The following is a 25,081-nucleotide window of genomic DNA, read 5'->3' as shown; positions in this document are numbered from 1 at the left end:
ATTTTACTTTTATTTCCAGTATATTGTTATTCTGTTTGCATGTCTATGTGAGAGCATTAGATCCCCTGGAACAGGAGTTACACACAGGTGTGAGTTGCCGTGTGGGTGCTGGGAATTGAACCTAAGTCCTCTGGAAGAGCAGCCAGTGCTCTTAACCAGTGAGCCATCTCTCCAGCCCCTAAAAAATAAATTTTATGTTGCAAGTCTCCTTTCTTTTTTTCTTTTTGTTTTCCCAAAAATAAATAGGTATTGTATTTTAAGCAGGAATCCTTAAAATTTTATGACTTCAACTTATACAAAGTAAAAAAATTTACAAATAACCCCAAACATTGCAGGATTCTGTTGTGGAATTCTGGTTACTTAAAACATTTCTGGATTAATCTAAATTAGCATGTTCCTGCTGCTTTTCCTCTGCTTTGAACTGTGTCGATTGCGTTGGGTGGGTTACTCAGTCTAGGGGTTTGTAACCCACCCTGCAATCAGTTATTCCAGGGTCTCGGAGGGGCGCTACCTGGAAGGGAATGAGCTAGGACAGAAGAAGGAGGCCAAGCATATTTGTCAAAGCTTCCGTTTATTAGGGACGGGTTACAGTTTATATATGGTAAGGAATGGGGGGCAGGGCACAGGATCTTGCCACATGGTCCCGGTCGGTCACGTAGGTCAGGTTCATCACGTTGACCAAGAGGTTACATTCGGACAGGTAGGCCAAGAAGTCACAAGTTGCCACACCTGGTTCCCTGGATAGCTGGAGTGTGAGGCATGTTCTGCTAACAGATAAGTTAATTGGGTGTGGGGCAGGTTCTCTCAATAGAACATAATATGGGTGTGGGGTTCTCTGCAGACTCCCCAGGGTGATGGTTCCTGTAATGATTTTTAGGGGGGAAATGGCTCGTGACAGAACTGTTCCTTTTCATTTGTACTGGCAGAAGGAACATGTGGACCTCCTGCAGTATCTGTGTTTAATCCACTGGGTCTTCTTGATCCTCACCAGTACTTCTTTTCTCTTCAACTGTCTGTGCCCAGGGTGTAACACATCATTTTCTGGGGACTGGTGATGACTCAGTAGCTTTGCCTGCCTTCTTTCTAAGCCAGTTGTTTATTTCTCTCAATCCTCTGTTGCTTCTCTTTGTTAGACTTCTTGATTCAGAGGCCAACTTCTTGCTGTCATCTGAGCTTGTCAAAAAGGGATCAATTCCAGATGCCTTTGCATTGAGGTGAGAAGATTCTTTAACTTCATCTTTAATTCCAGCACTTGGGAGGAACAGGCAGGCAGATATCTGTGAGTTTAAAATCAGCCTGGTCAATAAAGCAAGTTCCAGGATAGCTAGGACTGTAGCACAGAAAAATTCTGTCTGAAAACCCCCTAACAAAACCGGACAGTTTTGGCGAACACCTTTAATCCCAACACTGGAGAGGCAGAGGCAGGAGGATCTCTGCGGCTTCAAGGCCAGCCACTTAAGGATCATCAGCTATAGGCTCAGTATTTATTCACCAATTCTTACTAAGGGTAAAGTTGGAAGGGATTTGTGGCATGGAAGGAATGAACAGATAAAAAGAAAAAGTGATGTAATGTCTTTTTTAACTAATTTTGAAAATTAATTTTAAATTAAAAAGAAGAGCGAGATAGACGACTCAACAGTTAGAGTACTCGGTGCTTTTACAGAGGACCTTGATTCTATTCCAGGACCCTGCAAACTAGCTACGCATTTGCTCTAACTAGTCCCAGCTATCTCCTCCCTTCTTCTGCACTCTGTAGATATTGTGCACAGGCACATGCAGGCAAAACACCATATAACTAAGTATGTTGTAAAGATAGAAGAAAGAAAGAGAGAAATTGTCTACTGTAGTGTCAAACCCTGAGACAATAAGCCAGGGCTAGTTAAAATGGACTCTTATTTGTCTTGCATGAGAGCAGCTGTGTCCTTTGCCTAGTCAGCCTGCTCAGAACAAAAGCAGCTTTGTTCTGATATTAATAAAGATCATCGTAACTGTTCTTGCAGAAGGACGGTATATAGGGCTGTTAGGTGACTCTTCCTTAAAGTTTTCTTGTTTTGTGTTCTCTATCTTTTCTGTGTGTGAGAATTATGGTGTTGGTACAGCTATCTTTTAGATGAAACATCAAGATTGACAATTGACTTTTCACAGTGTCATTTTCTTGATTTTCAGCTAAGAACTTATGATACAGTATGAACATGCCAGAGGCATTTCTTTCCATCATTTGTCTAATTTCCATTTGTTATTACATGACTTTGAGGTAAGAATGTCCCTAAATATCTCTGCTTTTATGCTGTGATCATGTTTAGGTGTGGATTTGTTAACTGAGCATGCTTAAAAATAGGGAGACCATTACCGAGCATGTTCAGACTTACTAAGTAAAATCCCCATGCTTCCTTTGTTGAGGAAAACAGCTGTTTTGAAAATTATTCCCCTGCTCTTCCTGCCTCATGCAGGCTAGATTTTTTTTCTCATTTCTTCTGTCTTGGCTTTTGAGATGTCTATTATTGGTAGTCAAACTGACTATATCTGGGATTAACTAATTCACATAGAATTGATTTTACTTGAGAGATTTTACTTAAAGGTGTTGAAATGGGAAAACCCTCGATTAATCTGGAAAACTTGAGATGATAGGACCCACCTTTAGCTGCTTGTTGTCAGTGCACACTTCAACACCATCACTCAAGAGGCAGAGGCAGTGGGATTTTCTGAGTTGGAGACCTACAGAATGAGTTTCAGAACTACACAGATAAATCCTGGCATATAAATCACCTAAATAAATAAAGGAATAAAAATAAACCCAAATAATACAAAGACTATGATCTAACTTTAACCAGGATCTCACAATCTGGTATCAACAGTCACATATAAAGTATACTGAAGAAGAAAATTCTCTTATTTTGGCTTCTTGCTCTACCTCTGCCTACCAAGCTCATTCCTTTACTAGCATAAGAGTTCACTTCTTCGGAATTTTGGTGAATACTGAAAACCAGTTTAGACATCAAGCCTCATGGACTGAATAACAACTAAATTCTTCACTTGATCTTAGACAAGAGGCTGGGTAGTAATCTACTGGATTCTTCCATTGTCATTGGTAGGCAGCTATTTTTAGGTGACCTGGACCACAGCTTGTGAGACATTCTAATAAGCCCACTTCCTACTTAAATGGTGAGATTCATTCTACCTGCCCTGTTCATGTAGAGAATCTTGAAAACTGTTGTATATTTTATTCACCTGACCTTGGAGGGAGACATGCTGGCTAACAATAGTGCTCACGAAGACATTTTTTTTTAGCTCCATTATTCTCCATGTATCCAGATTTTCATGATTACACCCTCCTTATTATTGTGCATTTGCCTGGAGGTTGCTTTGAATTTTAGGAATACAACCCATAAAGCAATGGAACCATCATCCAGCTTTCCAGTGTGGGAAAGACCTATCATTTTTTTGAGACAGGGTTTCTCTGTAGCTTTGAAACCTGCCCTGTTCTTGTAGAACAGGCTGGCCTCGAACTCACAGAGATCTGCCTGCCTCTGCCTCTTTCCCACCTCCCCCCTGAGAACTGGGATTAAAGGCGTGCATTCCACCACCTGGCAAGACCTATCGTCTTGTTTGTGATCTGGTTCCTGCTTTTCTTTTTAGTTGGAAATCCCTATGAAAGCCATGTTAAAAACTACCTTCAGTTCATCTGACCTCAGCATGAAGCCACAGAACAAACATCTCATTTTGTGACCTTGAAACTCTTTTTAGCTGTTAATATTCTGGGCATCCTTTCCCCTGTGGGACAGGAAATTACTCCACCCAGCTAGCTTGGTAAACTGTACAAACTAGCTAGCTACTTTGCATCCAGGAGGAAAAGGGGAAAGTCCCTATGGAGTGCAAGAAGATGACAGTGACTGCTTTTTTAGTCGGGGCAAGTGCATGCATATGGTCTCAGATCTGGCAAAGAATTTTTGATGGGATGAGAGGAATGACCAGGAACCAATGTGCTGTCTCTTTTAGCACACTGTAGCCCTATAGCCCTATGGGCGGTGTTTCCTCCACTCTGGCCTCCCTAGCCAATCATATCCTCCAGATGACCTGCCAGTCAAAGCAGGGCAGGTAACTTCGGGCAGGCACCTTCAGGCTTGTCTTTGAAGGGGAGCTGTCGGAGGTGGTTTCCTGTGTTGGGGAGCAGTTGCTGCTGCTGGGCGATGATGAACTGAGAGCTTTGGCGACCTGGAGATCAACAACGTGGTGAGCAGGGAAATGCTGTCTCTTGGTGGGAACTAGCAGAGGGTGAGGTGTGGGAGACATTATGGTGTGTCTTCCCGAGATCTGGGTGGGAACCTGCCGCCATATTCCCTGTTTTGTGAAGTCCCACGTGGTCCCTGCTAACTCATGGGCCCTCTGGATAACTTTGCTAAGTGACTTAAGTATTGGGAACAGGAAGCTGTGTGTACAAACACCTTTCTAGTCAACTTCAACAGACTTGTTGTATCCATGGAAACAAGTTGCCAAACTCAGGCCTACATTCCCCAGTGTCTTTTCAATATTGAGCACGTTGCATTTAGCCTTTAAATATAATTGTTAAGAATAAGAGAAGCCCTGCCGGTGCAAGAAATTCAATTAGATCAAATCAAACCAAATCCAAATGCCCATCGTTTTATTAAGTAAGACGATCTCAGGTGATCGAGCACATGGTGGGGAGACAGGACGGCAAGGAGCTCATGCAGACCCCAAAACCACGTGTTCCTCCTCTAGGAGGTCCCATAAATACCCTGCAGGACTGGTCCTGACCCTTCCCTGTGTGGGAGGTCAGGACCTTACAAGCTGGGATTTGGAATCCAGAACAAAGCAACTCCTAGGGCTGGGGCTGTGCCCCCAATTTAATAATAATATGAATTTATATTTAAATTTGTGGACCTTATCTAAGGCATCTCACGTGTTGGGTAGCAATCCACTACTATACCAGAATGTAGAAGAGAATTGGTGATACAAAGGATTTCCCAATGCTTAGTGAGTAATTAAGTCTCACAAAGTAGAATTTAGCAGAGGGAGGACAGTGTCTAAAACACCCAAAAGCTAAGAATATGCTAATCAGGGCTGGTAGCGATTAGTATGCTTGGTTATGATCACCAGATTGCCCAGATACTTGGGGCCAAACTGTTTCAAAGAAGCCATCACTGATTTAAAAAAAATTTCACTAGGCCCATCCAAATATCAAAGAACATGCCTCTTACCAAGCTGCTCAAGGAGGCTTATCAGAGTCACAACCAACCTTAAGGCCTGGTGTGCCTTAAAGTTTCTTTTTGAGAAAAGCACAATTCTGCCAAATGGGCAATAGGACACCAGGTGACTTATATTTGAAATGTAAAATACTGTTGTGTAAATGACTGGCCCGATCAATCAAGGCTTTCATTTAGGACCTCAGGCGGGGAGGAGGGATACTCTTGGAAGATCTAGAAACAGCCTGGGACCTGAGCCTTGTGAGTTTCCCTAATGACCTGATGTATTGATAATCAAACATAGATCCTTCTCTAAAACCAGAAATATGCTTTGGAGCTGGTAATGGTCTGGTGCCAAGGACTTTGTGGAGGGGTTGCCTCAGCTCTGGAGAACCCAACTCAGAGCTGTGGATATCAGCACCAAGGCCAATCTGCACTAAACAAAGTTTTTGAAATACCCTGTGTTCCCCTTGTGTAGAATTGTTGGACTAGCCTCCTCCTAAATTTGTCTCATTGGATGATAGTTTCTACTGACTTCATAAAATTTTTTCATTTTTCCTCTGGAAGTAGTATATAAAATGCTAGCTGATGTCTTCTATTTTTTTTTTTTTTCTGAGACTGAGATCCTCTGGGACAGTTCTAACTTTCTTGGAACTCTGTAGACCAGGCAGGCCTTGAACTCACAGAGAAGCTCCTGGCTCTTTCCTCTCTGTCTTGGGACTAATGGTGTGTTCCACCACCACCTGGCAAAATGCTATTTTTTTTTCAGAAGCTTACTAGGCCTGAGACATATCTTTTGCAATACATCCCCACCCTCTGTGTTTTACCTTTTAGTTGTCCCATCTTTCCCATCCCCTGTGACCGTCACCTTAGAACGTTGTAAGTGAAGAAGGAACTGATGGAACAGGTCACTGGTGTACTTAAAATATTCTGGGAATATTTTTGCTGTGTAATTCTGCCATCTCCCTAAATGTCTAGACTGGCAAATTGCCTGTTTCTATCTCAATTGTTCGAAGTGTAATCTGGACCATGAACCTAAGCGATATTTAAGGATAATAGCACATATTAAATGCAAAATCTGCCCTTTGAGCATTGAGATCGAGGCATGCCATCATTAAAGAGACATTCCTTTATTAATCTCCTAAGGGTTAGAAGTTATTTCTCAGTGGAAAGGCTTATAAATTCTAGAACTGCTGCGTTTCCATCCAGATAGAAAAATTGTTTCTCAGACAACTTCTTTTATGTTGACTCAGTCCCTGGTTGTTGCTTTCCAGGGCAATGACCTTGAGTGTCCTCTTCGTTACACCTTCAAAATTCTTAAATGACAGCAGCACCTCACAGTTTTAAAATTTATACATTTGAGTCATGTAGTTGACTATCCAATGCACTCACAGGGAAAGGATTTGCATATGGAGCAGCCCTTCTGTCTTCAGACCACAATAGGGAAAATAGTTTATTATGTGCACTGCAGGGGATACAGCATAGGCAGTCCGCTATTGGAGCCACTGTTATAAAAAGCGCCTGATTGTGGTAGTGGGAGTAGTTTGTAATTTCCCAGCATGTTTAAATTATTGTCATGTGAATGAACACAGACCAGAGTATGCGTGTGTCCAGATTGGGAAGCTTTTCTTGAGTCAAGGAACATTGAATGAGCAATTAGGCAATTATCCTCTGCAGATGTGATCAACAATCTTACTTGACACAGTTAAGTAGGCTCAGTGATTTGAAAAACAGGCCATTGACTAACTCTTTGTGTCAGGTTACAGATCTTAGCAGCCAACACATGTATATGGGCAACATCAATCTATCTCTTATTAATGACATCCCGTCTCTCCAGGGAAGGGCCTACTCTTTTTTCAAACTCAATATAGGAAATTTTATTTTATCTTAAAGGTGCATTATTATCATCACTTTAAAAATCACTTTTTGGTATCAGTTTCAAATACTTTCTTTATGTGTATTGCTGCTCTTATCTCCATTTGTTTCTGTTCTCCAATGTTTCTAAGTCATTGAGAGTTTCATTTCATTTCTTTCAAGTTATGTTGATTTCTGTGTAGAGCAATGTCTCCTGTACTTTAGGCTTGCCTCATGCTATGTAATTGAGAATTATTTTCAACACCTAATCCTGCCTCTGTTGTCCAGTGCTGGGAAGACAGTCCTGCAATTCCTTCCAGGTTTGGCCTTGACTAGTCAATGAGAAAGAAAAATAGAGCAGTTAATGGGTGTCTGTTAATCATTCTGGCTTTTATTGGGGACCTAGAAATGAACAGGGATTGGTATAACAATTGAACTCATTAACTAACTTTGAAGCTGGTGGAGACACAGAGTAGGAAGTGAGAGGTCAGCCTGAGGGTGAGAGCTTTCCGCTTTCAACCAAGATTACTTATGTGGAATCAGGTAGTCCATTGTAGATGCTGTATGATTGTCCTGATTGACCATTGTTTGCAGTCCATGGACCTGGGCAATCAAGAATCTGGGTAAGGGACTGAACTTATCCTGAAACCTAATTGCTATATTTACAGTAGTTCATCCAAAATCGATGATCTTGGTTAAATGCTCTGTCCCTCCTTAATAGGATAGCTACTTTTTTGGATTAAGATCTTCATCTTTCGAGAAAATATATGAAATATATTTATTGCGCTCTAATACAAATCCTTAGTCTCTGGAGCACATGGCCATCAAGCCTGTTTCAACTTTTCAAAATAATTTTTGCGATTAAAACTACATCATATTCACATTGTCTTTGTTCCCTCCAAGCCATAACATGATCCCGATTGTTTTCTATTTCATGGTCTGTATTTCTTTAACAACACTTACACAGTAATAGTGGTTACTTTATGAATGGGACCTGTGTTTGTCTGCAGGATTTTGCATCTCTGAGTCAATGGGATGTCTACACTGGAAAGTGAGTGTTCAATGGAATGTGTACACAAAAACCCTGTACTTTGTGTGAGGATCAGGATGTGCTCTAGGCGAGGCAAATAATGTGTACTAAATACAAATTTTCTAAACTAGGGCCTGGTCTGCTGGGCTGGAAAGGCAGCTGTGCTGCCTGAGTCATTTGATCTCTGATCCTCCTGTTGAGGAGCTGCTAATATTGTGAGGCCCAGCTGGGTAGCCCTAGGCAGTGAGGGATTCTGGGAAGTGTTAGCAATGGGGAGTACTAATGGCAGACAGTTTGTGGGTTCTTTCCAGGATTCTATTCTGCCTCTGCAGTAGGAGTAGGAAGGAAGATCACAGCTATACCATGGTGAGTGTTGGATGTTCAGGTCTGTTGAACTGTCATTTCTGCTGTGACTTGGACTTATCATGAGCCAGACTGTAGTTGTGTTGGTCCATGTGATTCATGTTGGCAGTGGCCCTTGTCCTCTGAGCCTCCCTACGTATGAATTTACTGGAGCAGGGGAGACTCTGGAACTAGAGGATATGATGGTGATTGTCCAGAGTCCACACATGGACACTGCTCTTGGTGTGCAGTGGGAAGAGAGATTAGAAAACTGACGATCTAGATTCCGGAAGTTCTCAATATTGCATTCCAATTTCAGATTTGTGTTATAAAGATTACTAATAGTTTAGGAACTGGTAGGAAAATGGTGATATTGATCTTCTAGCAATGCATGTTCAGAATGCTTTTAATGTGATCCTGCCACCAGCTGCAATGGCAGCTGCAATGGTGTGATCCAGTGAAGCTTCCAGGGCCAAAGGAGATTTTGATTTGCAGACATTTCTCAGGTGTGCCTTGTGTTGGGCAGATAGATAGAGCATAATCCACATCTTGGGCCATAATCCATGTAGCAGAAAATACATTTTAAATCATTTTTCTTTTTTTTTCAATTAACAATTTTCTTCATGATATGTTTATTTTAAAGAAATCCCATTCCCTGTAAATGAGTTTAAAAAAAGAAACAAAATTGAGCTCCCACCTCCTTATTCCCTCTTCTTCCTATTCCCTCCAAATAAAAGGGAAAATAGTAAACTGAAAATAAAAAACAAAACAGGAACACCAGATAAACAAAAACACTGCAAAAACTTTCTAAAACAAAGTAGTGTATTTCCCCAGGGGTAAGTGGAATTTACACTGGATCCACTGGGAATGAGTTCTTTCTGCTACAGAAACGTGCAAAGAAAGACACTCAAGGCAGAAAAATAAACAAAAAAGGAAAGAAAATAGTTCACCAGACAAACTGGAGAGGCTGGAGCCCTGAGGAAAGAAGGGTACAGTGTCCCTAGACCTGGTAAATCAGGAGCAGGCAGGGACTGAAGAAGGCAGGGAGAAGATGAGGGAAGGAAACAAGCTGAACAGATTGGTGCCCTCCAGAGCTCTGGATAAAAACAATGCCCTCCTACCACCCATGCCCACCTTCCCCTGAGAAAGGCACAAAGAGTGAAGTGGAGGATGGAAATAGGGAGCAGGTTGCACATTTGAGAAGTGTCCATGGTGACTCTCCAGAGGGAACATGGCACCCCTGCTGCACTCCCAGACCCTCCCCTACTGCCCAGAGCAGGTCGGTCCTCCTTAGTTATGGGATTCTCCCCCTTCCACAGGATATCTTTTTTTTATATGATATTTACTGAGCTCTACATTTTTCTCTACTCTCCTCCCTGGCTCTGCCCTCCCCCCTTCAACCCTCCCCAAGGTACCCATGCTCCCAATTTACTCAGGAGATCTTGTCTTTTTATACTTTCTACTTCCCATGTAGATTATAACTATGTAAGTCTCTCTTAGTGTCTGTATTGTTGTCTAAGTTCCCTGGGATTGTGGTTTGTAGGCTGGCTTTTTTTACTTTATGTTTAAACACTACCTATGAGTGTGTACATGTGATAATTGTCTGGGTTACTTTACTCAAAATAATGTTTTCTAGTTCCATCCATTTTCCTGCAAAATTCAAAATATTTTTTTTTCTGCTGTGTAGTACTCCATTGTGTAAATGTACCACATTTTTTATCCATTCTTTCATTGAGGGGCACTTAGATTCTTTCCAGGTTCTGGCTATGACAAACAAAGCTGCTATGAACATAGTTGAGCACATGTCCTTGTGGCACGATTGAGCATCCTTTGGCTATATACCTAAACGTGGTATTATTAGGTCTTGAGGAAGGTTGTTTCCTAATTTTCTGTGAAATCACCACACGGACATCCAAAGAGGTTGTACCCCTTGAATTCCCACCAGCAATGCAGAAGTGTTCCTTTTTCCCCACAACCTCTCCAGCATAAGTTGTCATCAGTGTTTTTGATCTTGGCCATTCTTACTGGTGTAAGATGGAATCTCAGAGTTGTTTTGATTTGCATTTCTTTGATGACTAGGGATGTTGAACATTTCCGTAAGTATCTTTCAGTCATTTAAGATTCCTCAGTTGAAAGTTCTCTGTTTAAGTCTATACTCCATTTTTTATTGGATTATGTGATCTTTTGGTGTTCAATCTCTTCAGTTCTTTGTGTATTTTTGAGATCAGACCTCTGTCTGATGTGTGGTTGGTGAAGATCTCTTCCCATTCTGTAGGTTATTGTTTTGTCTTGTTGACTGTGTCCTTGGCTTTACAGAAGTTTTTTAGTTTTAGGAGGTCCCATTTATTAATTATTTCTCTCAGTGTCTGTGCTGCTGGGGTTCCATTTAGGAAGTGGTCTCCTGTACCAATTCATTCAAGTGTGTTTCCCTCTTTCTCTTCTATAAGGTTCAGTGTGGCTGGCTTTATGTTGAGGTCTTTGATCCATTTGGACTTGAGTTTTGTGCATGGTGATAGAAATGGGTCTATTTTCATTTTTCTACATGTTGATACCCACTTATGCCAGCACCACTTGTTAAATATGCTTTCTTTTTTCCATTTGATATTTTTTGCTTCTTTAGCAAAGATCAGGTGTTCAAAGTTGTGTGGATTGATAGCTGGGTCTTCTATTCAGTTCCATTTGTTCTCCTGTCTCTTCTTATGCCAGTACCAGGCTGTTTTCAGTACTGTAGCTCTGGAGTAGAGTTTGAAGTCAAGAATGTGATGCCTTCAGAAGTCCTTTTATCGTATAGTTTTGTTTTGGATATCCTGGGTTTTTTGCTTTTCCAAATGAAGTTGAGTACTGTTCTTTCAAGGTCTTTGAAGAATTTTGCTGGGATTTTGATGGGCAGTATATCTTTTTTAAAAAATATCTCTTCCATTAAGGTCATGTTGTGTTTTTCTTTCTTTTAATTTTTCCCCTTCCTTTCTCTCCTTCTAATACTTTTTTTTTAGTTAGTGGAATACCATGATGTTGCCCTAGCCTAGCCCCTGAAGACTTGGTCCCAGGGCCTGCTGTTAAAACCACTGTAGAATTGAGACTGGGAGCTGTTGTAATTGGTAGTCTGGGCAGGGTATTGGGCACGTGGGAAACTCATCTGTTGTGGAGATACTGAAGTGGTAGTAGTCACCAGTGGCTGATAAATTGGTTTTCTGATTATTCTATTTTCTTCTAAAGTGACTGTCTATGTCATGGAATAATAATGGGGAACACCAGAATCATGCAACTATACTTTCAAAGAAGTATGCATTTCCAATGATGTCACTGTTATGCTTACATTTTACACATGTGTGGTATATTTTAGAAGGCAGTGACCTATGATGATGTGCACATCAACTTCACTAAGGAAGAGTGGGATTTGCTGAATCCTTCCCAGCAGAATCTCTACAAAGATGTGATGCTGGAGACATACAGGAACCTCGCCACGATAGGTAAAAATGAATTTCTTTCATGTTTCAAAATATGGAGAAAACTTTTCCTTGCTTTATGATGTTGTCCTGTAGTCTGATTTAGAAAGAAGTACATTGAGGTGAATAACAGTCATAGTTCCTAGGTGCACTTAAGATAATAAGGTAAATTGTTGTACAATGTTAAATAATACACAAATTCGGGTATTTTATTTTAGGATACATTTGGGAAGATCATAACACTGAAGAACGTTGCCAATATTCTGGAAGACATGCAAGGTAATTTTCTTGTGCAAGTTCATAACAATGTGCCTCTGATGAGTTTGTAATGTGTCCTGGAACTGTTAAACAAAGGCAACAGTGTAAAGAAGCACAGCTTTAAATGCATGGATGGTTATTAAATTCTCACAAATCCATATACCTCAGGCATTCGTTTATGAAAAAGTCAAGGAAGCAATGCCTAAACAGATATCACCATTTGAGTCATAGCACCATGAGATCTCTTATAGATAAGCCAGTCCATTTGTTTCTTGCTACTCATGACAGAAAATATATACACATTTCAGTGATGATGAGTAGAGCTGCAAATCTTTCTATTATATCAGGAGCCCATAGTAAGTCTTGTATTACTTACATACTCTTTGTGACTATGCTAAGTTTAGTGAAAGCAGCTGTTAGAGTTAAGGGTCACGTAGCAGGTGTTGTGGAGAAACCTTAATATCTATACCATAAGTCTGTGAGGATTCAATGTGGAAATCTTTTATTCACTATTCTTCCTTTCATATATGTGTGCGTGTGTGATTTGTCATTCTTGACACAGAGTATGAGTATAGGGATATGGAGAGATTTAACATACTTCTCTTTAAGAACAATTAAGAAGATAAAATGTAGTTCCTATGTAGAGAATACTTGTTGAATTTGATCCAAGAATACAAAGTTAATTCATTTTCTACCATCATTGTTAATACATAAAGAGAGTCACATTATTAAAAAAAACATAACTTCTAGGTCTGCACAAATACTTGCAGGTATCTTAGTTCATTTGGCAAATGTATAATGATTCACAATATAGAAAAATTTATGAATGCATTTAGTTGGTAAAGCACTCAGTATGCAGTTCTCTTCAAAAATGTAAAAAATATCCTAGAAAAAAAATGTAGATATAGGTGAAAAGGTAAACCATGACACAAAAGAACTTATCATCACAAGTATTTTTCCAGATGCAAAATAACCCCTGAGAGAACAAATCATGATTTTAAGAAATGTTATAAAACTTTAATTTTCAATTCCTTTTTATACTTGAAACTATTTATGAAATTAATTCATACAGGGGCTGGAGAGATGGCTCAGTGCTTAAGAGCATTGCCTGCTCTTCCAAAGGTCCTGAGTTCAATTCCCGGCAACCACATGGTGGCTCACAACCATCTCTAATGAGGTCTGGTGCCCTCTTCTGGCCTGCAGACATACACAGACAGAATATTGTATACATAACAAATAAATAAATATTAAAAAAAATTAATTCATACAGATATGATGTTCAACAGTGCATTGTATGTGGCAAAGCTTTTACATGTGTCAATTATCCTTGCAGGATTGAAAGATATCAAACTGGAGAGAAGTTTTCAGTCTATTCTCACTGTGCTAAAGCCTTGTCTTATGACACTCNTTACTCAAAATAATGTTTTCTAGTTCCATCCATTTTCCTGCAAAATTCAAAATATTTTTTTTTCTGCTGTGTAGTACTCCATTGTGTAAATGTACCACATTTTTTATCCATTCTTTCATTGAGGGGCACTTAGATTCTTTCCAGGTTCTGGCTATGACAAACAAAGCTGCTATGAACATAGTTGAGCACATGTCCTTGTGGCACGATTGAGCATCCTTTGGCTATATACCTAAACGTGGTATTATTAGGTCTTGAGGAAGGTTGTTTCCTAATTTTCTGTGAAATCACCACACGGACATCCAAAGAGGTTGTACCCCTTGAATTCCCACCAGCAATGCAGAAGTGTTCCTTTTTCCCCACAACCTCTCCAGCATAAGTTGTCATCAGTGTTTTTGATCTTGGCCATTCTTACTGGTGTAAGATGGAATCTCAGAGTTGTTTTGATTTGCATTTCTTTGATGACTAGGGATGTTGAACATTTCCGTAAGTATCTTTCAGTCATTTAAGATTCCTCAGTTGAAAGTTCTCTGTTTAAGTCTATACTCCATTTTTTATTGGATTATGTGATCTTTTGGTGTTCAATCTCTTCAGTTCTTTGTGTATTTTTGAGATCAGACCTCTGTCTGATGTGTGGTTGGTGAAGATCTCTTCCCATTCTGTAGGTTATTGTTTTGTCTTGTTGACTGTGTCCTTGGCTTTACAGAAGTTTTTTAGTTTTAGGAGGTCCCATTTATTAATTATTTCTCTCAGTGTCTGTGCTGCTGGGGTTCCATTTAGGAAGTGGTCTCCTGTACCAATTCATTCAAGTGTGTTTCCCTCTTTCTCTTCTATAAGGTTCAGTGTGGCTGGCTTTATGTTGAGGTCTTTGATCCATTTGGACTTGAGTTTTGTGCATGGTGATAGAAATGGGTCTATTTTCATTTTTCTACATGTTGATACCCACTTATGCCAGCACCACTTGTTAAATATGCTTTCTTTTTTCCATTTGATATTTTTTGCTTCTTTAGCAAAGATCAGGTGTTCAAAGTTGTGTGGATTGATAGCTGGGTCTTCTATTCAGTTCCATTTGTTCTCCTGTCTCTTCTTATGCCAGTACCAGGCTGTTTTCAGTACTGTAGCTCTGGAGTAGAGTTTGAAGTCAAGAATGTGATGCCTTCAGAAGTCCTTTTATCGTATAGTTTTGTTTTGGATATCCTGGGTTTTTTGCTTTTCCAAATGAAGTTGAGTACTGTTCTTTCAAGGTCTTTGAAGAATTTTGCTGGGATTTTGATGGGCAGTATATCTTTTTTAAAAAATATCTCTTCCATTAAGGTCATGTTGTGTTTTTCTTTCTTTTAATTTTTCCCCTTCCTTTCTCTCCTTCTAATACTTTTTTTTTAGTTAGTGGAATACCATGATGTTGCCCTAGCCTAGCCCCTGAAGACTTGGTCCCAGGGCCTGCTGTTAAAACCACTGTAGAATTGAGACTGGGAGCTGTTGTAATTGGTAGTCTGGGCAGGGTATTGGGCACGTGGGAAACTCATCTGTTGTGGAGATACTGAAGTGGTAGTAGTCACCAGTGGCTGATAAATTGGTTTTCTGATTATTCTATTTTCTTCTAAAGTGACTGTCTATGTCATGGAATAAGAATGGGTAACAGCAGAATCATACAACAATACTTTCAAAGAAGTATGCATTTCCAATGATGTCACTGTTATGCTTACATTTTACACATGTGTGGTATATTTTAGAAGGCAGTGACCTATGATGATGTGTATATCAACTTCACTAAGGAAGAGTGGGATTTGCTGAATCCTTCCCAGCAGAATCTCTACAAAGATGTGATGCTGGAGACATACAGGAACCTCGCCACGATAGGTAAAAATGAATTTCTTTCATGTTTCAAAATATGGAGAAAACTTTTCCTTGCTTTATGATGTTGTCCTGTAGTCTGATTTAGAAAGAAGTACATTGAGGTGAATAACAGTCATAGTTCCTAGGTGCACTTAAGATAATAAGGTAAATTGTTGTACAATGTTAAATAATACACAAATTCGGGTATTTTATTTTAGGATACATTTGGGAAGATCATAACACTGAAGAACGTTGCCAATATTCTGGAAGACATGCAAGGTAATTTTCTTGTGCAAGTTCATAACAATGTGCCTCTGATGAGTTTGTAATGTGTCCTGGAACTGTTAAACAAAGGCAACAGTGTAAAGAAGCACAGCTTTAAATGCATGGATGGTTATTAAATTCTCACAAATCCATATACCTCAGGCATTCGTTTATGAAAAAGTCAAGGAAGCAATGCCTAAACAGATATCACCATTTGAGTCATAGCACCATGAGATCTCTTATAGATAAGCCAGTCCATTTGTTTCTTGCTACTCATGACAGAAAATATATACACATTTCAGTGATGATGAGTAGAGCTGCAAATCTTTCTATTATATCAGGAGCCCATAGTAAGTCTTGTATTACTTACATACTCTTTGTGACTATGCTAAGTTTAGTGAAAGCAGCTGTTAGAGTTAAGGGTCACGTAGCAGGTGTTGTGGAGAAACCTTAATATCTATACCATAAGTCTGTGAGGATTCAATGTGGAAATCTTTTATTCACTATTCTTCCTTTCATATATGTGTGCGTGTGTGATTTGTCATTCTTGACACAGAGTATGAGTATAGGGATATGGAGAGATTTAACATACTTCTCTTTAAGAACAATTAAGAAGATAAAATGTAGTTCCTATGTAGAGAATACTTGTTGAATTTGATCCAAGAATACAAAGTTAATCCATTTTCTATCATCATTGTTAATACATAAAGAGAGTCACATTATTAAAAAAAACATAACTTCTAGGTCTGCACAAATACTTGCAGGTATCTTAGTTCATTTGGCAAATGTATAATGATTCACAATATAGAAAAATTTATGAATGCATTTAGTTGGTAAAGCACTCAGTATGCAGTTCTCTTCAAAAATGTAAAAAATATCCTAGAAAAAAAATGTAGATATAGGTGAAAAGGTAAACCATGACACAAAAGAACTTATCATCACAAGTATTTTTCCAGATGCAAAATAACCCCTGAGAGAACAAATCATGATTTTAAGAAATGTTATAAAACTTTAATTTTCAATTCCTTTTTATACTTGAAACTATTTATGAAATTAATTCATACAGGGGCTGGAGAGATGGCTCAGTGCTTAAGAGCATTGCCTGCTCTTCCAAAGGTCCTGAGTTCAATTCCCGGCAACCACATGGTGGCTCACAACCATCTCTAATGAGGTCTGGTGCCCTCTTCTGGCCTGCAGACATACACAGACAGAATATTGTATACATAACAAATAAATAAATATTAAAAAAAATTAATTCATACAGATATGATGTTCAACAGTGCATTGTATGTGGCAAAGCTTTTACATGTGTCAATTATCCTTGCAGGATTGAAAGATATCAAACTGGAGAGAAGTTTTCAGTCTATTCTCACTGTGCTAAAGCCTTGTCTTATGACACTCACCATCTAAGGAACGAAAAAACACATACCAGAGAAAAATGCTGTGAAATTAAGCAATGTGGTAAAACCTTTGCTTATCACAGTCAATCTTCAAATGCATAAAAGGACACACACTGGAGAGAAACCCCATGAATATCTTCAAGATGGTAAAGATTTTGTTTGTGAAACTCATCAAAGTCATAAAAGATCACGTGTTGGGGAGAAATCATATGAATATATTCTGTGTGGTAAGACCTTTGCTGACCATAATCATTGTCAAAAGAATAAAAGAACGCATCCTAGAGAGAATCCCTACAAATGTAATCAGTGTGGTAAGGCCTTTGCACGTCATAGTTCTCTTCAAATACATAAAAGAACACATACTGGAGAGAAGCCCTATAAATGTAATCAGTGTGGTAAAGCCTTTTCTGATCAAAGTGTTCTTCGAATGCATGAAAGAACACATACTGGAGAAAAACCCTACGAATGTAATCAGTGTGGTAAGGCCTTTGCACGTCATAGTCATCTTCAATTGCATGAAAGAACACATACTGGGGAGAAACCCTATGGATGTAATCACTGTGGTAAGGCCTTTACACAGTCCGGTGCTCTTCAATGCCATGAAAGAACACATACAGGAGAGAAACCCTATGAATGTAATCAGTGTGGTAAGGCCTTTGCTAGACACAGTGTTCTTCAAATACATAAAAGAACACATACTGGAGAGAAACCCTATGAATGTAATCAGTGTGACAAGGCCTTTGCAAATCACAGTAATCTTCAAAGCCATATAAAAACACATACTGGAAACAAATCCTATGAATGTAAGCAGTGTGGTAAGGCCTTTGCTCACCACGCTTCTCTTCAAGAGCATAAAAGAACACACACTGGAGAAAAACCCTATAAATGTAATCAATGTGGTAAGGCCTTTGCACGTCATGATCATCTTCAATTGCATAAAAGAACACATACTGGAGAGAAACCCTATGGATGTAATCAGTGTGGTAAGGCCTTTGCACGTCATAGTTCTCTTCAAATACATAAAAGAACACATACTGGAGAGAAACCCTATAAATGTAATCAGTGTGATAAAACCTTTGCTAAACATTGTGGTCTTCAATATCATAAAAGACTGCACACTGGAGAAAAACCATATGAATGTAATCAGTGTGGTAAGGCCTTTGCTTTTGACAGTTATCTTCAAAGCCATAAAAGAACACATACTGGGGAGAAACCCTATGAATGTAATCAGTGTGGTAAGGCCTTCGCATATCACAGTAATCTTCGAAGCCATAAAAGAACGCATACTGGAGGGAAACCCTATGAATGTAATCAGTGTGGCAAGGCCTTTGCTCAACATGCTTATCTTCAAATGCATAAAAGAACACACACTGGAGAAAAACCTTATGAATGTAATCAGTGTGGTAAGGCCTTTGCAGCTCATATTCATCTTCGATTGCATAAAAGAACACATACTGGAGAGAAACCCTATGAATGTAGTCAGTGTGGTAAGGCCTTTGCATATCCGCATACCTTAAAACTGCATAAAAGAACACATACTGGAGAGAAACCCTATGAATGTAATCAGTGTGACAAGGCCTTTGCAAATCACAGTAATCTTCAAAGCCATATAAAAACACATACTGGAAACAAATCCTATGAATGTAAGCAGTGTGGTAAGGCCTTTGCTCACCACGCTTCTCTTCAAGAGCATAAAAGAACACACACTGGAGAAAAACCCTATAAATGTAATCAATGTGGTAAGGCCTTTGCACGTCATGATCATCTTCAATTGCATAAAAGAACACATACTGGAGAGAAACCCTATGGATGTAATCAGTGTGGTAAGGCCTTTGCACGTCATAGTTCTCTTCAAATACATAAAAGAACACATACTGGAGAGAAACCCTATAAATGTAATCAGTGTGATAAAACCTTTGCTAAACATTGTGGTCTTCAATATCATAAAAGACTGCACACTGGAGAAAAACCATATGAATGTAATCAGTGTGGTAAGGCCTTTGCTTTTGACAGTTATCTTCAAAGCCATAAAAGAACACATACTGGGGAGAAACCCTATGAATGTAATCAGTGTGGTAAGGCCTTCGCATATCACAGTAATCTTCGAAGCCATAAAAGAACGCATACTGGAGGGAAACCCTATGAATGTAATCAGTGTGGCAAGGCCTTTGCTCAACATGCTTATCTTCAAATGCATAAAAGAACACACACTGGAGAAAAACCTTATGAATGTAATCAGTGTGGTAAGGCCTTTGCAGCTCATATTCATCTTCGATTGCATAAAAGAACACATACTGGAGAGAAACCCTATGAATGTAGTCAGTGTGGTAAGGCCTTTGCATATCCGCATACCTTAAAACTGCATAAAAGAACACATACTGGAGAGAAACCCTATGAATGTAATCAGTGTGGTAAGGGCTTTGCACAGTACAGTAGTCTTCAATGTCATCAAAGAACACACACTGGAGAGAAACCCTATGAATGTAATCAGTGTGGAAAGGCCTTTGCACATCAAAGTGGTCTTCAAAAGCATAAAAGAACACATACTGAAGGGAAACCCTAAGAATGTAATCAGTGTGGTAAGGCCTTTGCTAGACACAGTGTTCTTCTTACACATAACACACTGGAGAGAAACCGTATTACTGTGGTAAGGCCTTTACAAGTCCTGGTGTTCTTCAATTGAATAAGAGAACACATACTGGAGAGAAACCTTAAGAATGCAATCAGCATGGTAAGGCCTTTGCACAATACAGTGCTCTTCACAAGCATAAAAGAACACATACTATGTTTGCAATTATGTGAATAAGTCTTTCACTGGTTCAGAAATTCCTGGACTTGAGCCAGGATACAATTGTTACCTCTCTTTGGAAAATTACTTAGCCCATAGGAGCACAAAAGCAATAAACTCCCATACGGGAGTGGAGGAGATCGGCACCAAACATTTCTACAGCTAAACTTTCTTAGAACAATTAATTTCTCTTTCTTCAAGTCTAACTTTGCTTTTTCTTTATACAAAACAGTTCATAGTATGAATAAGTGGTAAGATGCCTCTCAGCGCCTCTTTTACAGGAATGAATGTTTACAGAAGAAAGGTGTTTATGAATGAAAATATGTCTTAAATGTTTTATCTGTAATTATGTGATGTATGTGTGTGTGTGTCTGTGTGTATTTGAATGTGTATTCTTCATCCACACAAAGTTAATACCTTGGATCTTCTTGCAGAAGAAATTACAGGAAGCTGTCAGACATCTAACCTTAATCCTGTGAATAAACATTTTCAACTCACCTAGCCATGACTCTAATGCCTTAAATATTTTAAGTCTATTTATATCAGTTTGAAGTCTGGAAATAGGAACAAACTCATAAACAAGAAGGTCTATTAATGAAAACAATTGGTTAATGTCTTTAGACATCCCAGTTTTCTTTATCTTTAAGTAAAATTACATTACAGCCTTGAAGGAAGTAAATTACATAGCATGTTCACTCAAGAATGGTGGAAGATCATTGGATTTTGTTTTCAATTTTGAAATACCTGAGGCAGATACTAAAGTGTGCTATAGGTGGCAACTCCATCAAGCGAATTCTATTTTGTAGTCCTTATATTCCTTCTTAAGTAAATGTGGTTGGTTTTTTCTGGTTTTAATATTTATCTTTTCAAAAATTCACTGGAGAATTTGTGGTTTGTTATGAATCCTAGTGTGGGATGTCAGTAAAGATTCAGGGATAAATTTGAACTAATGATGCTCATGTGTCTGCCTCCGGAATACAAGTCCAAGGGTAGATGATGAACTCTTAATGTTAATGGTTTCTTTCCCACAGAATTTAAGAATATTGATGTTAAAGTGACTGGTAAAGTAAATTGAAGAAACATTAAATGCCTTGTGTGTATTTAAAGAAGTATTTTTTTTATCTTTTATAAATGTAATAATGTAGTATAATCTGTAATCAATTGTGTATCTGACACTATAACTTGATGTTCTTTTTAAAAATCTATTATCAATCTTTATTGAGCTCTACATTTTTCTCTGCTCCCCTCCCTGCATCTCCCCTCTCCTTCAACCCTCTCTCAAGGTACCCATGCTCCCAATTTACTCAGGAGATCTTGTCTTTTTATACTTCCCGTGTATGTATGTCTCCTTAGTGTCCTCACTGTTGTCTAAGTTCTCTGGGATTGTGATTTGTAGGCTGGTTTTATTTGCTTTATGATTAAAACCCACTTATGACTGAGTACATGTGATAATTGTCTTTCTGTATCTGTGTTACCTCATTCAAAATGATGTTTTCTAGCTCCATCCATTTTCCTGAAAAATTTGAGATGCAATCGAGGTTAGGATTCTAGTCTTGCACATAACAGTCCTTTCCCACTGTGTCATCTCATTGGTGCTCAAATTCAACCAGAAGAAATATTACAACAGTAAAGCTCTTTTTTCTATTGAGATTGTAAATGCATTTCCATTCAAGAATCAAAAAACATTGGACAATTTTTTTTAATATTTATTTATTTTTTATTCGGTATACAATGTTCTGTCTGTGTGTATGTCTGCAGGCCAGAAGAGGGCACCAGACCTCATTACAGATGGTTGTGAGCTACCATGTGGTTGCTGGGAATTGAACTCAGGACCTTTGGAAGAGCAGGCAATGTTCTTAACCACTGAGCCATCTCTCCAGCTCCAGGACAATTTTTTTTATAGTCAATCCTCTTTGCATATGAAAATAGTCTTACCTTTTCGTCAAGATGGCGCCGAAAGCGAAGAAGGAAGCTCCCGCCCCTCCCAAAGCCGAAGGCCTTGAAAGCCAAGAAAGCAGTGCTGAAAGGCGTCCACAGCCACAAAAAGAAGAAGATCCGCACATCGCCCACCTTTCGGAGGCCCAAGACCCTGCGGCTACGAAGGCAGCCTAAATACCCCCGGAAGAGCGCGCCCAGGAGGAACAAGCTTGACCACTATGCCATCATCAAATTCCCCCTGACCACCGAGTCAGCAATGAAGAAGATAGAAGACAACAACACACTTGTGTTCATTGTGGACGTCAAGGCCAACAAGCATCAGATCAAACAGGCTGTGAAGAAACTCTATGACATAGATGTGGCCAAAGTCAACACCCTCATAAGGCCCGACGGAGAGAAGAAGGCGCGTATGTTCTGTTGGCTCCTGATTATGATGCTCTGGATGTTGCCAATAAGATCGGAATCATCTAAACTGAGCCCAGCCGGCTAATTCTAAATATACACTTTTTCACCATAAAAAAAAAAAAGAAAATAGTCTTAGAATCACAGATTTTTTAAATTTTCTTCACTCCGAGTAAAAAATGCATTTGTAAAACTTTCTAAGAACCAAAATTATATGCCAGTGGATTGCATAATTTATTAAAGTTCATTCCTGCTGATAATGATAACCTGACTTCTATATCTTGTTTACCCTAATACTCTTACAAATTTTGTCATGTTTGCTCACATCGGCATTACTTATACATAGTCCTACATCAGCTCATTCACAAATAATTTTTAAACCCAAAGATGTGTCTTTGAGGTTATTTGCAGCCAAATGACTATTTAGGTTTAAGCACTAAAACTCACAAAGTGGAAGTAGTTCATAGACAACTGTGAGTTTTCCTATCTGTGCTACATGCCACAACATGGCTCGTGTGTATTCACCAAAACACACTTCAAAGATTTTTAAATGGATGGAGTTGACACAGCAATAAAAGTAACCCATTATTATTGAAATGATTTGGCTATTTAAATTACAGAATTTCAAGAAATATTGTTATTCATCAAAATAATGGTGTTCCCTTCTCAGTCTTTCATTATGTTTTTATGACTCAATTAAGTCTTTAAAAACACACATTTCAGCTCAACTTAGAGGTGCATGGCTCTAATCACAGGACATGGGAGTGTGGGTGGGTCCGATCTCAGTGAGTTTGAGGCCAGCTTCTTCCACATAATGCATACCTGGCATCAATGGCTACATGGACATATCCTGTCTCCAAAAGATCACAAAAGACAGACTATCCTAAATTATGGAAGTTTTCCTAATAAAATCTGTCTGGAGTCAGACTGATTTCAACCAACATTTTGAATATTCTCTCACATAGAGAGAATTGTCTTAACAATGAAAATGAGCAACATACCATTTCCATCCATTGAATCCTTTGCCAACCATCTAGAGTGGACTTTATCCTTCAAGTGATAAGAGACAGAAGGAACAGTGTGACTTCTCTCCCTTCAGCGTTAGAATGCGATGTTGGATCTGGAGCGTTGTCTCAGTCATGCCGCCCCTCTTGGGTACACAAGTTTGATTCATGGCATCATATCTGATTGCTCAGACTCCCTGTACTTGGAGGTCCTGAAGAACAGGTGCACTGTAATAGCTGAGACACTCAGTCTTGTGGGACTGAGTAACTACTAGAGTCTTGAACAAGGAGACCAGAATTCTGGTTTTTAAACTCCTACTAGTATTTTTACTGTTTATGACAAAAATGAAACACATTCTAAACGGAAGGAATGGAGTTGAGGGTATTGGGATTGTCTATATGTCCCTTTCCAGAGAAGACAGATTTCCTTGAAGATTCCCCCGGAAATGATGTGGAAGATGAGAGGAATTCAGCACGGTGATGGAATGAGACAGGTGTGACGGCAAAGACAGGAAATAAATTGAAGTAAATCAGAGGTTTGTGAGCTTTCCTCAAATGTAGTACCAGTGCTGAAACTATCCCTGGGTTTTTGTCATTCACACAGAAGGTTAAGAGAATCACACAGTAATTCTAGTCATGCAAAATTACATCCAAAAACTCAATTAGTTAAAACCATACTCCTTTAATTCAGAATGAACTACTTTGAATCCCTAATACTACTTTGAACCCACTTTTCCTGTGTGGTTAGGCAGCTGTAAATATGGTTTCTATGGTAAGGAATCACACAATAAAAAAATTTCCATTTTAAAAAAAGATATAAAGTAATGCAAATTAGGCCAGGCAATGGTGGTGCATGATTTTAATCCCTGAACTTAGGAGGGAGAGACAGGTAGATCTCTGTGAGCTTGAGATCGGCATGCTGTCTGGTATGAGTGCCAGCAGAGCCAGATTTGCAGAGAGACCCTTTTTGAAAAATCTCCTAAAATTGTTTGGCTGGGCAGTGGCAGTGGATGCCTTAATCAGAAGGCAAAAGGAGGCAGATCTCTGTGAGTTAAAGGCCAGCCTGGTCAACAGAGCAAGTTCTAGGACAGACCTGAAAGATACAAAAAATCCCCGTCTTGAAAAACAAACAAACAATTAGCAAAGGGACCTAAAATCTAAGGGTTAAGCCGGGCGGTGGTGGCACGCGCCTTTAATCCCAGCACTTGGGAGGCAGAGGCAGGCGGATCTCTGGGAGTTCAAGGCCAGCCTGGTCTACAAGAGCTAGTTCCGGGAAAGGCAACAAAACTACAGAGAAACTCTGTCTCGAAAAACCAAAAGAAAAAAAAATCTAAGGGTTAAAATATTTACTCACAACTGAATCCATCTAGCCATGTTTCTTTCTTCTTATTGTTTTATTTCTTACTCCTTATCCTCCTGTTACAAATAATTCCAGTAATATACACTTCTATGGCCAACGTTCCAGGGTTGGAATTCTTTAGCCCCTCAAAAATAAGATAAAAATTTTCCTACACCCACAATGTCAGTTTAAAGGTGGGAGTGGCTAGTGCGTATCCAGAGAACTCCTTAATGGAGAAAGTTAGTTAAGAAGGGAATTAAATCATCAGGGAATTCTAGAGGTGAAGGTAAGTGTGTTACAGACATTCTTAGGTGGTTAGCTAAAGCGAAAAGTCATATCTTCAGTAACTTTATTAATAGAGGATGGATTGTTTTTAAAATGACCATTCCACTTTTTCCCCACAGCACTTCTAAAGGGGACAGGGTAACCACCAGTCAGGGGGAAGCTAAAGGCTGCTGACCTGAGCAGCATCAGACACTGCGATTTCCATGGGCCTAGGTCTGAGTTTACATGTATTGTTCTAAGTAGCGAAAACAAAGAGGAGACGCAGGCCTCTAAATAATCAGTTCTGGAG

The 25,081-nt window shown here is 39.2% G+C and overlaps 1 protein-coding gene across 1 annotated transcript; it reads left to right on the top strand.

Annotated features, from left to right (window-relative positions):
* The first annotated feature begins 8,630 nt into the window (after positions 1–8,630).
* Positions 8,631–19,599, top strand: LOC126495292 (zinc finger protein 431-like). The gene is made up of 5 exons (XM_050132882.1): positions 8,631–8,670; positions 11,778–11,897; positions 12,092–12,152; positions 17,048–17,122; positions 17,205–19,599. The coding sequence occupies exons 1-5, from the start codon at positions 8,631–8,633 to the stop codon at positions 19,597–19,599; spliced, it is 2,691 nt and encodes an 896-aa protein (XP_049988839.1).
* Positions 19,600–25,081: the final 5,482 nt, after the last annotated feature.

This window comes from Alexandromys fortis, unplaced genomic scaffold, assembly GCF_014885135.2.
Source record: "Alexandromys fortis isolate MF-2015 unplaced genomic scaffold, M_Fortis_MF-2015_v1.1 scaffold_455, whole genome shotgun sequence".
Lineage (NCBI taxonomy): Eukaryota > Metazoa > Chordata > Mammalia > Rodentia > Cricetidae > Alexandromys > Alexandromys fortis.
The sequence above is the reverse complement of the archived record's forward strand: the minus strand, read 5'-3'. Positions and strand labels throughout refer to the sequence as shown.

Excerpts from the sequence above, each read along its gene's own strand:
- LOC126495292 (XM_050132882.1), top strand. The coding sequence starts at position 8,631 with ATGGTGATTGTCCAGAGTCCACACATGGACACTGCTCTTG. Across the intron at positions 8,671-11,777 it reads ACACATGGACACTGCTCTTG|TGACCTATGATGATGTGCAC; the intron begins GTGTGCAGTGGG and ends TTTAGAAGGCAG. Across the intron at positions 12,153-17,047 it reads TATTCTGGAAGACATGCAAG|GAACGAAAAAACACATACCA; the intron begins GTAATTTTCTTG and ends TCACCATCTAAG.